At 42.1% G+C, this 12,500-nt stretch overlaps 1 protein-coding gene across 1 annotated transcript in view; it reads left to right on the top strand.

Annotated features, from left to right (window-relative positions):
• Nucleotides 1-8,383, top strand: part of LOC139655778 (partitioning defective 3 homolog) — a gene marked incomplete at its 3' end in the record, with an annotated part of 121,039 nt that extends 112,656 nt beyond the window's left edge. The window contains exons 3-5 of the mRNA XM_071533142.1: nucleotides 1,247-1,439; nucleotides 7,318-7,505; nucleotides 8,222-8,383. Coding sequence (XP_071389243.1) covers nucleotides 1,247-1,439; nucleotides 7,318-7,505; nucleotides 8,222-8,383 — 543 coding nt within the window. The remainder of the gene's footprint in view (nucleotides 1-1,246; nucleotides 1,440-7,317; nucleotides 7,506-8,221) is intronic.
• Nucleotides 8,384-12,500: the final 4,117 nt, after the last annotated feature.

Here is a 12,500-nt window from a genome sequence, read left to right as displayed (position 1 = left end):
GGTCATATTGTATTTTATTTTTTCATGGTTTATTTATTGGCATTTCTCATTGAAAGAGACAATTTACAGAACAACAGACACTAAACACCAAGGAAAAAAAAAAAAAAAAAAATACAAAAACAAAACACAACATTAAATTTAAACAATACATGCACCCAGAGACTAAAAAAAAAAAACGCTGGCCAAAGCCACAGCGTACATCGGGTTTTGTTCCCATGTCAACTTTACCAGGGTAGTGATGATACAGGGCTCGTAAGGTAATCAATAAATTGCTGCCATACAGTGTAGAACTTGGTAGAAGAACCTTTCACAGTATATCACATTTTTTCCAGAGTTAGAAACTGTAATGTATCTCTAACCCGGTGTTTGAAAGATGGAGGGGCCCTCATAGTTTGTATATAAGTTTAAGTCATATAAGTCATACATTTTTTACACACATTTTTCATTCTGCTTTTACTAGTTCAGTTTCATGCTGTGGAGATTGAAACGGTATTTCCGTAGCTATGGATACAGAAATGAAAAACAGACACATTTCACATGTTAAGAGGTTTGTTTGAACCCATACTACATGTTTTTTAAAAACGAACCACTTCTCTAGGAGGTGCAGCTTATGTAAGATGCGGTTATCACTTCCACACTTGCTTACCCTTACTGCTTACCCTTTGTGGGTTTTATGCAACGATTTCAAAGGGAAAAGCAACACTTTCCTCACCCAGTCTAACCTACCTTCTGTTCCTCTTCTCCTTCACCCGTCTCTCTCTGCTCTTCCATCGCTCCATTCCCCTCTCTGCATCTATCTTTTATTGTGAGGGTTTTAATGCTGTATTATGTAATATAAAGCAACGTTCTTCTCAAATCTAGCCTACTTTCCTCTCTCTATTCCTCTACTTTTCTATCCCTCTGTCTTTGTCTCTTTCTTTCTCTCTCAGGTAATTGCAGATTATCCCTCTGTATGTTTTAATTATGAAGGGTTTTCATGCTTTAATGTCAAATCCAAAGAAACACTTTTTTCAAATCTAATCTAATTCCTCCATTTTCTTCCACCCCTCCCTCGTTCCCCCTCTCCTCCTCCCTCCATCCCTCTGTCTTTCTCTCGCTGTCAGGTAATCCCAGATTAGCCTGCTGTATGTCTTAATTGAGAGGCTTTTTACGCTCTATTTTCCAATAAAAAAAAAAGCAAGTGACATCTTTCTCAAATCTAATCTACTGTGCTTTCTTCTCTGTTCTCTCCCTGCCTCTCCACCAGTTGATAGCGGTGTATGATGAGCAGGAGCCGCATCACGGGGGCGATGGCACCAGCGCCAGCTCCACGGGGACGCAGAGCCCCGACCTGTTCGCCTCCGAGCTCAGCAGCGGCGGCGGTGGCGGCGGCGCCTCGGCCTTCCAGCCGTACCAGGCCGCCAGCGAGATCGAGGTCACGCCCTCCGCCCTGCGCACCAGTAAGTCACATGACTGCAGGGGGGGGGGGGGATAAAAAAATCTGGGGTAAACGTAGACGGATGGAGGATGTGTTGATGATGGATAGATGGGATGAGTTGATGGATGTTGGATGGCAAAATTGGATGGACAGAAGGATAGATTTAAGATGGAGTGGTTGAATGATGTGTAGATGGATGGATGGAAGGTGGGTGGGTGGGTAAAGTGTTTATGGATAGATGGATGGATGGACAGATGACTGAATGGATGATGGATTGCTGGATGGAACATAGCAGGGCCAGAAATTAACGAGGGGAAAAAAATGCCCTTGAAAGTTCATAAAATGCGTGGGAAATTAAAAATGAGGCGGCGGGACGTCCCGGTGGCTCAGCGGTCAGAATCCCAATCTGTCCTGTGTCTCTCTACTTTGATCTGCAAAAATACCCCCCCCCCAAAAAAAAAGATATTGTTAAAAACTAAAAATGAGGGGACAAGAAAATGCCCGTGATAATGAGGTGTGCTAATTCACATTTCAGCCTGCTCATCATTTTGTGAGAGTTGTCAAATATTCACGCATGAAAGCGACTACTGTCCCCTGTGGGCCACCGTAGTTGATTGGTGGGATCCCACGACCGGGCGATTCTAGAAAACAACCAAGCAAGCAGCCTGAAAGTATTGAAAGAGTTGGCACCAGGCAGCCAGCAGTAGAAAAAAAAAAACACACTCAACAACTGTTGCAACAAAAAAATAATATCATATCATATATATCATAAAAACTCAACATTGGAGGGGTGGAAGATGGACTGGCTGGGGATAGATTGGGAAAAATGGCACCATCCTCTTCTGGATGGCCTGCTGCCAGTTTCCAACAGTGGGAAAGAAGTTTGGGACATTCGGTATATTATGATACGATAATAAAACAAATCTTAGTAGTACAACTTGAGTGTAAAGGACCAAAATGCCACTAAAGATTAGATCAAGGGGCCAAAAAAAAAGACCTCTGAAAACAATAATTTATTGCCCTGATGCATAGATCTATAGATAAATGAATATATGGATGATCATCAGATAAATGGATGGAAGGATGGGACGATAATTGGATGTACAATTGATGGATAGATAGTGGCTGATTGGATGGATGAATGACTGATAATGGATAAGAAATAGATGAATGGAATCCTATGTACTTATTGTAGCAAAGAAACTTATTTTAATGTTTTGGAAAAAGGCAGAGGTCCCACCTGTCAAATTATGGCTGGAAGAAATAGTAAAACTTTGTCTCCTGGAGAGAATACGGTTCTTGCTAATACACAAACTGAAACAGTTCAACAGGACCTGGCATCCCCTTCTCCAATACATTGATAACTCAAACTGATAACAATATTGATGGCCCCCTTTGGTGTGACAAGATGTAAAATCCCCGGAAGGTGGGAGTGGGTTAGTTAGTTAGGGGGTTAAGGGGATAGTTGTATACATGTCTTTGTTTTTGTGTAGGGAGAAAAAAGATTTAAACAAAAAAATAGATGAATGGATGGATGGATGGATCGAGAGTCTTAGAGATTTGTAAAGTGAAAAAATTGATGCCTGAAGTGTGATTTTCATCTGAAGATCCCCCTCAGGAGCTGAAATGTTTCATAAACAGCCGACTACTAATTGAATCACATTGTCAGTGTTTTTACACTTCACACCTCTGCTCTCTCCCCTCTTCTCTGGCGTCTGATGTTCACAACTGCAGCAGCACACGGCAAACCTCACAAATTACCTTATCGCGGCCCAGCGGTACCGAACCCCTGTCCATAAATTCTGTTAATTGGACAAGAGGGTCTTATTTCAGGCAAAAAGATAGCTGTTTGATCCCCGGCCAAAGTGGCTAATTGGTTCTGTTCGCTGCCTCCTAAATCAAATGCGACGGCGAGCCCGTCCACCTCGGCGGTTTTGCCGGCCAAGTCGCTTCTTCTGCTGTAATTAGCATGCGTCTGGAAGGGAAAATGACTCTTGTAGGTGATTTGTCGATTTGGATCAGGCAAACCATTTTCCGGACATACATAAACACAAACAAACACACACACAGATACATACAAACAGAAAAAAACACACACTTTCTCACTTTCTGGCTGTGTCTGTCTGTTTTCGCTAATCTCTCTCTCTCTCTCTCTCTCTCTCTCTCTCTCTCTCTCTCTCTCTCTCTCTCTCTCTCTCTCTCTCTCAGTGTTACCCAATCTTCCTGTATCCCTCTGGCCTTTTTCCCCCTCTTTTCCCTCTCTCCTAATACACACCCACACACACTGACAGAAACACACACACACACACACACACACACACACACACACACACACACACCACTGAACAAAATAAGAGTTGAATACAAACTATCTTGTCATTAGTGTTCTCCTAAAAATACCCTTCTGGTCTGAAGATTGCTATTAACTACATCCACTAATGACCTATGGACCGGCATTGATTGACATGGCAGCCGCCAAAATCTCTCTCTCTGTCTCACACGCACACAAACACACACACACACACACACACACACACACACACACACACACACACAGAGCGCCAGGGAGGTCATACCAGTCCTAATTGGATTTCTGGATGAGATGTGAATGTGAATTTGCAGTAAGAAGTGGAAATCTGTGGCATAATCACACCTGCCAGTTACTTCCAATTTAACCGTCTCCCTAATAAATTCTAACCCTGGTTAATTGACGACACTGAATCTCATCAGCTGAATTTTAATGGGTTTTAAGAGAAAATTCTGACATGGCAGAGAGGGATTTTAATTATTATTTTTTTTTCCATAAGCGCCTAATGAGAATAGTTTTCAATCACTGATTTATGCTGGCGGAGATGAGGAGAGTTGGGCTGCGCTGTTCTTTGCCAATTTTCTTGCACGGCCCGCGAATTCAAAAGAAAAGTGATTAAGCTTATTAGAGAGCGAGCTCTATTGAAAACCACAATTGAATTGATGTTAGTTACTTCGCTTTGTTAAACTCAAAACCTCTGCAGACAAGGAAATGCTGATTAAAGAACAATGCTACCTTTTTTTTTCAATGTGTGAGCCTTGCACACGGCCGATTGAAAAGTTAATTTCCAAAACACTGCACATTCATTTTTGGGGGGGAAAAAAGTCATTAGCCTACCTGAAGTTCATCATTTAATATCTCTAAAATATAGTGGTTACAGTCTGTAAAAAAAAAATATTCTTTTGTTAACCAAGGACTTAAGATCCCTGAACTTCTTTAAACTTTTGTGTTGTCAGTTTTGCAGTAGGTGTCACTTTTTTTTCAAAGCTGGATACACCGTTATGGAGCAAAACTCTTTGTTTTTTGCAAGCTGTTGACAGAGAGTATCACTGAATTTGTGTATTCTTATGTTTTTGCAATGCATTTGAATTGAAAATGAAATAAATATTCCCCCTTTATGTCTCCTCCAACTTTAGTTCTGCATCTCAGTATGTTTTTTTACAGATGTCCCACTTTCTGCTGCGTATTTACTGAACCGCTGCTGCACTTTGGCTCCATTCCCCAAGAGGAAAAATCTAGTTTTGTTCTCTTTTTAGTGGCCAAAATTTACAAGGGATGGTTACTAGCTAGATTGAGAGACTCTGGAGTTTTGTGTTACAGTAAAACACATTTCTTTCTACAGCATAAGAAAGAATCATCTGCAGTACTAATGATAGATGCAGGATAAATGCATGAAGGGGAACTCGTGCAATAGCTGTCACTGTAGTTCAGCTGAAGAGGAATGGTCCTGTGCCAGGTTGCCTTCTGGGAGTTGTAGTGGTGCAGGCGGTGCTCAGGCGGTGCTCAGGCCTGTCAGGACGGCCTGTACTCTGTCCCCTCCTGAACTCCATCTCCCATGGGTGGGGGGGACCGGCACTGCCTCCCACAGCTCAGAGCAACATGGGTCCCACGCTCCGGCTGACCCAGCACCGCCTGCTCAGCCAAGTGCATGACACACACACACACACACACACACACACACACACACACACACCCGACAAATAGCTGTTGACTCATATATTCGCACATATAAACACATGTCCACTAGTTTGTGTGTGCACATACATCAAAATACACACACAAAATAAATACATAGACATCTAAACACTCACACACCAAATTTTTGTGATAACTGTCCACACACACAGACGCACACACACATCCAAACTTACACACACTTACATACACACATTTGATAAGTGTTCACACACACAGACACATGCACACACACACACACATAAACATATTCACTTTAGTTTGTATTAATTGTTCATTTTGACACTCACACACAAGCCAAACGGGGACATGTACATAAAGACACATGCACACAATCCCATCGTGCACATGCTCTAACAACACACACACACACACACACACGACACACTTGCCCAGACTCAACAAATAACTGTTGATTCAGTACATACACACTCACACACACAGATTGAAACACGCACACTTTAGTGATAATTGTTCACACACACAAAGACATATACATGCACAGACAATCCTGCAATGTACAAACTCTAGCAACTGTACACACACACACACACTCCTCTCCTCGGGGGGTTTGTGTGTGTGTGTGTGTGTGTGTATGTGTGTGCTGCACAGTATTTCCTGTATTAACAAATCCAAATCCCCCATCATAAACATCTGACGGCGATGTGTCACGGGGAGAACGTTCTGGAACAAAACACGGACATGGGAACACGACACTTGGCAGCGTCATCTGCAGAAGACGCTCCAGCTTTTTAAACAATTTTACACAACGTTCATACTCCTTGTCTCTCTTGTGTGGTCCGCCGGATTCCTGTCAGCCAATCAAATATGGCCCCGTGGGATTTTTCGGAGAGGTCTGAAAACGGGAGATTTTCCGTGTCGTAACGTGTGTGTGTCTTGTGTGCGAGCGCATGCGGGGCGGCGGTGCGGTTTTTGTGCGCCCGCCCTCGTCGGGGCTGCATTGTTTTTGTTTTTTTTTGGACCTCGGCCCTCTCTCCCACGCACAGCGACTTTTAAACAGAGTGGAGAGTTTTAATGGAAGCATCCACTTACACTGCTGTTTCTCAATAGGCTCGTCCTCATATTGTTGTTCCCACACAGTCTGCTCCGTGTCACGAGATGATACACCGACAGAATACAAGCTTAAACTACAGCTGCATGGTTACAGCTGAAATAATAATAATAATAAATCTGATTATTTTGCTAGATATTGTGATTAGGATGATTAATCGCGGTTATTAGTCTTGAGGATTTGAGGAACAAAATTATTTTACAGCATGTTTAGCAAGCTATAACAAATTATATTTAATATAAGATGTTAAATTCTGTTAAATTATATATTAAAGTCTTCAGTCTTTTCAACTACAGCATTGGTTATAAGTTAATTTGTTTGATATATTGCTAACATCCCAGTATTCTACCATCATTAAAGCCGTACCAGGCAAGATTTTTAGGCTATGTAAAAAATACATGAGTCTTATCAGCCTATATCACAAAGTGGGGCTGCAAGGAGCTCCACAGCTTTCACTTTGGAAACTTAAATTGCAATATACAGTTTTACAGAGTTGGCTTAGATAAAAATTTAAATTGGCAGGATTTCCTTGGATTTCCCTCGGCGTACTTCGGGGCAATGATAAGTATGAAAGTTAGAGCTTGTGACAGGAAGTTTGGTTTGAATCCTGGACCTGCTGGGAAGATTTCTAAGGGGGAAGTGAACGACTCTCTCTCCTCCCTTAATAAGTACCCTTGAGCAAGGCACTGAGCCTCCCCTAACTGAAACCAAGATTGGTATCAAAACATTTCCATTTATATGTTCCAGGCTGAAAACGTAAGTAATCCAAACCAGCCGTTGTCAGAATACTTCTTTAACACTCCTTCTGTCTTCCCTCTCTTCCAGACATGCCCCTCCATGTCCGGCGCAGCAGCGACCCGGCCCTGCTGACCATCAACGGGCCCTTTAGCGCCGGCGAGTCCCGGGTCCCGGCGGAGGAGCAGCCGTCTAGGAAGAACCCGGCCCGCTGGTCCACCACCGCCGGCTTCCTCAAGGCCCGACACTCCACCGGCACCAACAGCCTGGAGAGGAAGGTAGGAGAGCAGGAAGAGACGGCAGAGATAGCTGCTCACACGTGCTGATGTAGGATGATTAGGATTCTGATGGAGGAAATGGTTGGCGTTCAGCTATACAAGTAGTTATACAGCTATACAAGTATAGTGGTACATCAGTGTCTTCCTTATGTAGAGGAACTGAAGGCTTTCATACATCCATTTTGGAAAAGAAAATGCTACCTGAAATTCATCAATCTTTCAAACACATAGATGATCCCATCTTCAAAAACAGAGGTTTTTTGTAAGCAAATGTCTTAAGGTGACCCATTACTTATAGTGATCTATAATCTGCGTCACTTTATTGCCAATTAGCATTTTGTCAGAGTAGGCATCAGTTTTTTTCAAATGGTGGATATCTTGTTCTGGAAAATAATCTTGAAGTTTGGAGTGGAGAGAAGGTGTTGAGGTTTAAAGACGTAAAACTTCCTTCTGATGCCTTTCCATTCAGAGGCCTAGAAATATTTCTTGAAGAAAAAGTACAGCAGATCTGTTTCACATAATAAAAGTGGCGCTCCCCATTTCTCTCCAAAACATAAAATTTAGACAGCGATCTGTCAATAAGTAAAGAAATGTTGGACTAAGAGACAACCAAGCAAAAACTGAATTAAGCATTACTGAGGAATACCTTAGAAACCAAATTTTCCATTAAATGTAAATGTGAAAGCCAGATGTGTGATGTGTTTGTGTCTGTGCAGGGTAAAGGTATGGACACGTACCGCAGCCTGCCGCGGGACGCAGGGACCTGGTCCAACCAGAGAGAGTTTCAGAGAGAAACGGCCCGGTCGTCGCTCAGCGCCAATCACCCCATGGTGGACCGCTGGCTGGAGAGACAGGAGCAGGTAGGGGAATACACTTGTGTTTGCATATAGCCTGATATTCAGACTGAATGGCCATTTTGTCACCCGTTTTCTGTGTGTGTGTGGGGGGGGGGGGTTGATTCTCCCCTAACCAATCGCTAGTGACTGATGTATCCAACCGCTCTGACATTACTTAAGTCACAGTGAGGCTTGGCGTATTTATTAACTTCACCAAGAATGTTGGTCGACAATAGACAATATGTTGGTTAAGGGGATGATTTCAACAAATATTATTCTGCTGAAACGCCAATGAAATTAAAACCACATACAGTTCAAACTTTAGTCCCGCCCACAAAGGTGCTGATTGGCTCGATTGTTCCTCATAGTAAGAACAAGCCTTTGACTAGAGCAACACCAGACTCTCTGAATCGCTTGACAAAATCTGAACAGTGAGCAGGACGCGATTTAGGAGTCTGGAGCCAGGCTAATTTGCATACAAACACGGTTAAAAAAAACAGCATCGGTGATGTACCTTGTATTTCTGGGTCCATTCTGTTTAGTTTAGTTTTGATTTTTTGTTTTGATGTCAGTACCTCAGAATCAAAGAGAAATAAAAGCCCTTGCTCTTTCTAGAAACATATGTTCAACGGTCATACAGGGAGAAATCCATCATGTGGTTTGATTGAAAGCAACAAGTTCATGCCCGTTCTCACGTGGGGGTTTTGTCAAAAGTCTGGGAAACATAGGAAATCACTAACTGAAGCAGAAGAGGATGAGACAAGTTTAGGGAAAGTACGGGGAAGATACACCAAAAAAGTTAATTACAAAACTTAATGACAAAAATAACTCCGGGAATCACAAATCAATAATATATAACATTAGGGTATCCGGAGGTGGGTTTCTCCTGTATCAGCTCAATTCAATCAAACAGTTAGAATTTGAATATTTTGAAGACTGTAAGACAAGTCCCATTACAGGAACCACAGAAAGCACTTTTCGATGACATTACCCAATTAAGGAACATCACACACTCTGTATCTGTCAGTTATATGTCTAGACATTAAGTGCACACTTGATACCATCGACTATCCGAACACAAAGTGATTTACAACCGGTCTCCACCTACGCAATCCATCACCCCTAAGCTCGGTGAATGCCTGCCTGAGTGGCCTAGATTCAATCCAGAACCCGACCCAGATCCGTCACTCCCCCGACTACGAAGAGGTTAAGAAGTGAGGAATTTCCACCATAAATCCACAAGACGCATTAAGTCATGGAAAGAAGAAATGGGAGTCTCTCATTTTACTGTTTAACATAATGTTGATTTAGTAAATAACATAAACCTTGTATGGTCCTGTTTAGCTCGATATGCAGAGCGGGGCATGAAGGCTGCCGGGGTTAGGGGTTCGTTTCACCGCTGGGACCACCCAGACTGAACACGCAAGTGCTCATGGGTAGTGTGTGTGTGTGTCCATCAAGCAGCATATGATCACTGTCAGGTGAAAACCTCCTGACAGAAATTTTGATAATTTTCATGTTTTAACTTATGAAACCTTTTCACAACTAATCAGATGAAAATGCGAGGCCATCAAGTTAAAAATCAGTCTGTTTTTCTTAGTTTATGAAAAGTTGACATTTTGGAGATACAAGGTGTTCACCTGACAACAGCGATGTGTTTCCACACAATCAAGCTTAAAGGATAAGGCCGGGGATTTTTAAATGCATTGCTTACCGTCAACAGATCCTATGAAAATAACAAAATCAACAATGCGTTTGCTGTACTCCCGTTACTTTCTGACTTCCCACGTACCGTTTTTAGCCGTCAGCCCTGAAGTCATTGGCTCCAATTGTAAGCTAAAAACCTTGAAATATAGTTTCAATTTTAAAAATCTCTCTTACCACGAAAAGTCAGGCTGTTGTAGTTATTACCAAATCAAATTCAAATGGGAACAAATTCTTCATTATGCCGGGGACTATTTTCAGTGCTATGGAACTACTTTCCTGAGATCGCAAACGTGTTTACAGCCGACTTATTAAGTTGTTTGAGGAAAAAGTCGGCCGGCCCGGTGCATCGTGATGATGAAATATGCTGCCAAAGCAACAGCATGGCTCTTTGATGTGTTTTTAATCTTTTTTTTAATACAATGGAGTTCTATGGCTGCTGGGACATGGCTGCATTGGGCACCAGCTACATGGACGAGACTTGTTGGCAAAACAAAATCATTGCTGATTTTGTTATTTTCATAGGATTTGCTTAAACCCACATGCATCATTCTACTCATATTCATGTCTTTGCACAGATTGTATTATATATTGCCCTTTATGAAGGGGTTAAAGTTGGGTGTTTCCTTTCTCATAATACCAGGATGTACAGTCAGTGTGTAAAACAAAGGGAACAGCAGTAGTTTAGTGGTTAGAGAAGCGGGTTTGAGACTGGAATGTTGCTAGTTTGATTCCCAGACTGGCTTGGGAAAAACTGGATCAGGAAAGTTAATGAGTTGAATAAATATGAAGCAGGGTGCTGCTGAAAAGGAGATTTTATTCAACTTTCCCTGGATGAATAAAAGTTAAAAAATAAAAATAAAAAAATCTCACATGCACACAAGAACAGAAAACACACAGACCAATCACAATCTGAGCTTTTATGATGATTAATAGTTATGAGCTATGGTGTTGCTGTCTTCTGTCTTCTCTGCTTAGGCTCCTGGTGCTTTGTGTCTGTCTGGCTTCTCTGCTGTGGTGCGACACCTCAGTTGCCCTCTAGATTTAATAAAGTGTATCTCGTCTCAGTGTAATATATATTGAGACAGTGATCTGAAGTTTAACACATGCAAGTCCCGATACAAGACTTTTTTTTGCTGTCTCATCCAATATATAATATGGATTGTATATCAAAACAGTATGAGGAAAAAGACTGATGGCTCTTGATCCTCAGTCTTTATTGGAACTGTACTGGAGTCCTCATTGAAAGAATATCGTCATTAAAATAGGCCAAATGATGTCACTTATGTCTCTTTTTGTCATTCATAGTCTTGACTGAAGACTAAGAAAGATGGAAATTTCTTGAACGACCTGCAGAATGAAGTCTGACTAGCAACCTCAGTGTCGTCCTTTAAAACAGTTTTAAAACATGCAATTTTATTCTTGTTCTTCGCCCTTTTGTATTCTATTAAGTTTTCTTCATTTGTTCTCGTTTTAGTTATTACTCCCATTTTGATTTATCACATAAAGCACTGTATAACTGTTTTGATAAGTGTGGTATAACTCATTAAAACATTATTATTATTATTGTTATTATTTAGGTTTTTTTTGTGATCCTATCTTTAACCAGTTTGTTACACAAAGAGGTTAAGCATAGAGCGAGTTCCCTCCATCTATCAGAGTGCAGACCTGAGCCGTTTTCCTCATCTGTCTTACAGCAGGTATTAGTGTGAAGGGGGTTAAGTGGCAGAGGTCGAGGCGGGCCGCTGTAGTCGCTATTAATGACCTGCTGAAGGCCCGGCTGCCCCCCCTCAACTGCAACCCCTACACACACACACACACACACACACACACACACACACACACACACACACACACACACACACACCGCCCCCCACCCTCAGCTCATTCCGCTGACAGCCGTCACAGTGACTCAAACTACTCCATTAGTCTGCCTGGTCCTGGATGCCTGCGAGTGTGTGTGTGTAGGTGGTGAATGGGGTGTGTGTGTGTGTGTGTGTGGGGTGGGGTGGGGGGGGTGGAGCAAGTGTGTGTTAAACAAGTGCAAATGCTGTGTGTGTGTTAACATAGAAAATGACTCAACCGAAATACCTCATGTCCAAATCCAAGTGACATGATCATATGTAATTTCAGATTTCTCATATACACTGTCATACATTCAGCCCCCTCTCTGACACACACACACACACACACACACACACACACCACCCCCGCAAGTCTGAAGTCACGGCAGCTGTTATTACTTGTGTGTGTTGTGTATCTAAATCTCTCTGCTAGCTGTCTCTGTTTTGTTTCACTTTGACTTAAGCGCTGATATGTGCAGTTTGTTCCCGGCAGGATGTTGCAACTCGTCTGCATGATGAGAAAAGCTCCGTTCTGTTCCAGTCTAGATAATCATGTGAAAGAGAAGCAGTTTAACAAGTAGATGATGAATAGCAAAACAATAGAATCATCA

The sequence above is a fragment of the Centroberyx affinis genome, unplaced genomic scaffold (genome assembly GCF_046629955.1).
Source record: "Centroberyx affinis isolate AG114_WGS23_722 - 3 ecotype Tasmania unplaced genomic scaffold, CSIRO-AGI_Caff_v1 ptg002327l_1, whole genome shotgun sequence".
NCBI classification, from domain to species: Eukaryota; Metazoa; Chordata; class Actinopteri; order Beryciformes; family Berycidae; genus Centroberyx; species Centroberyx affinis.
This window is presented reverse-complemented; position numbering and strand designations above follow the sequence as displayed.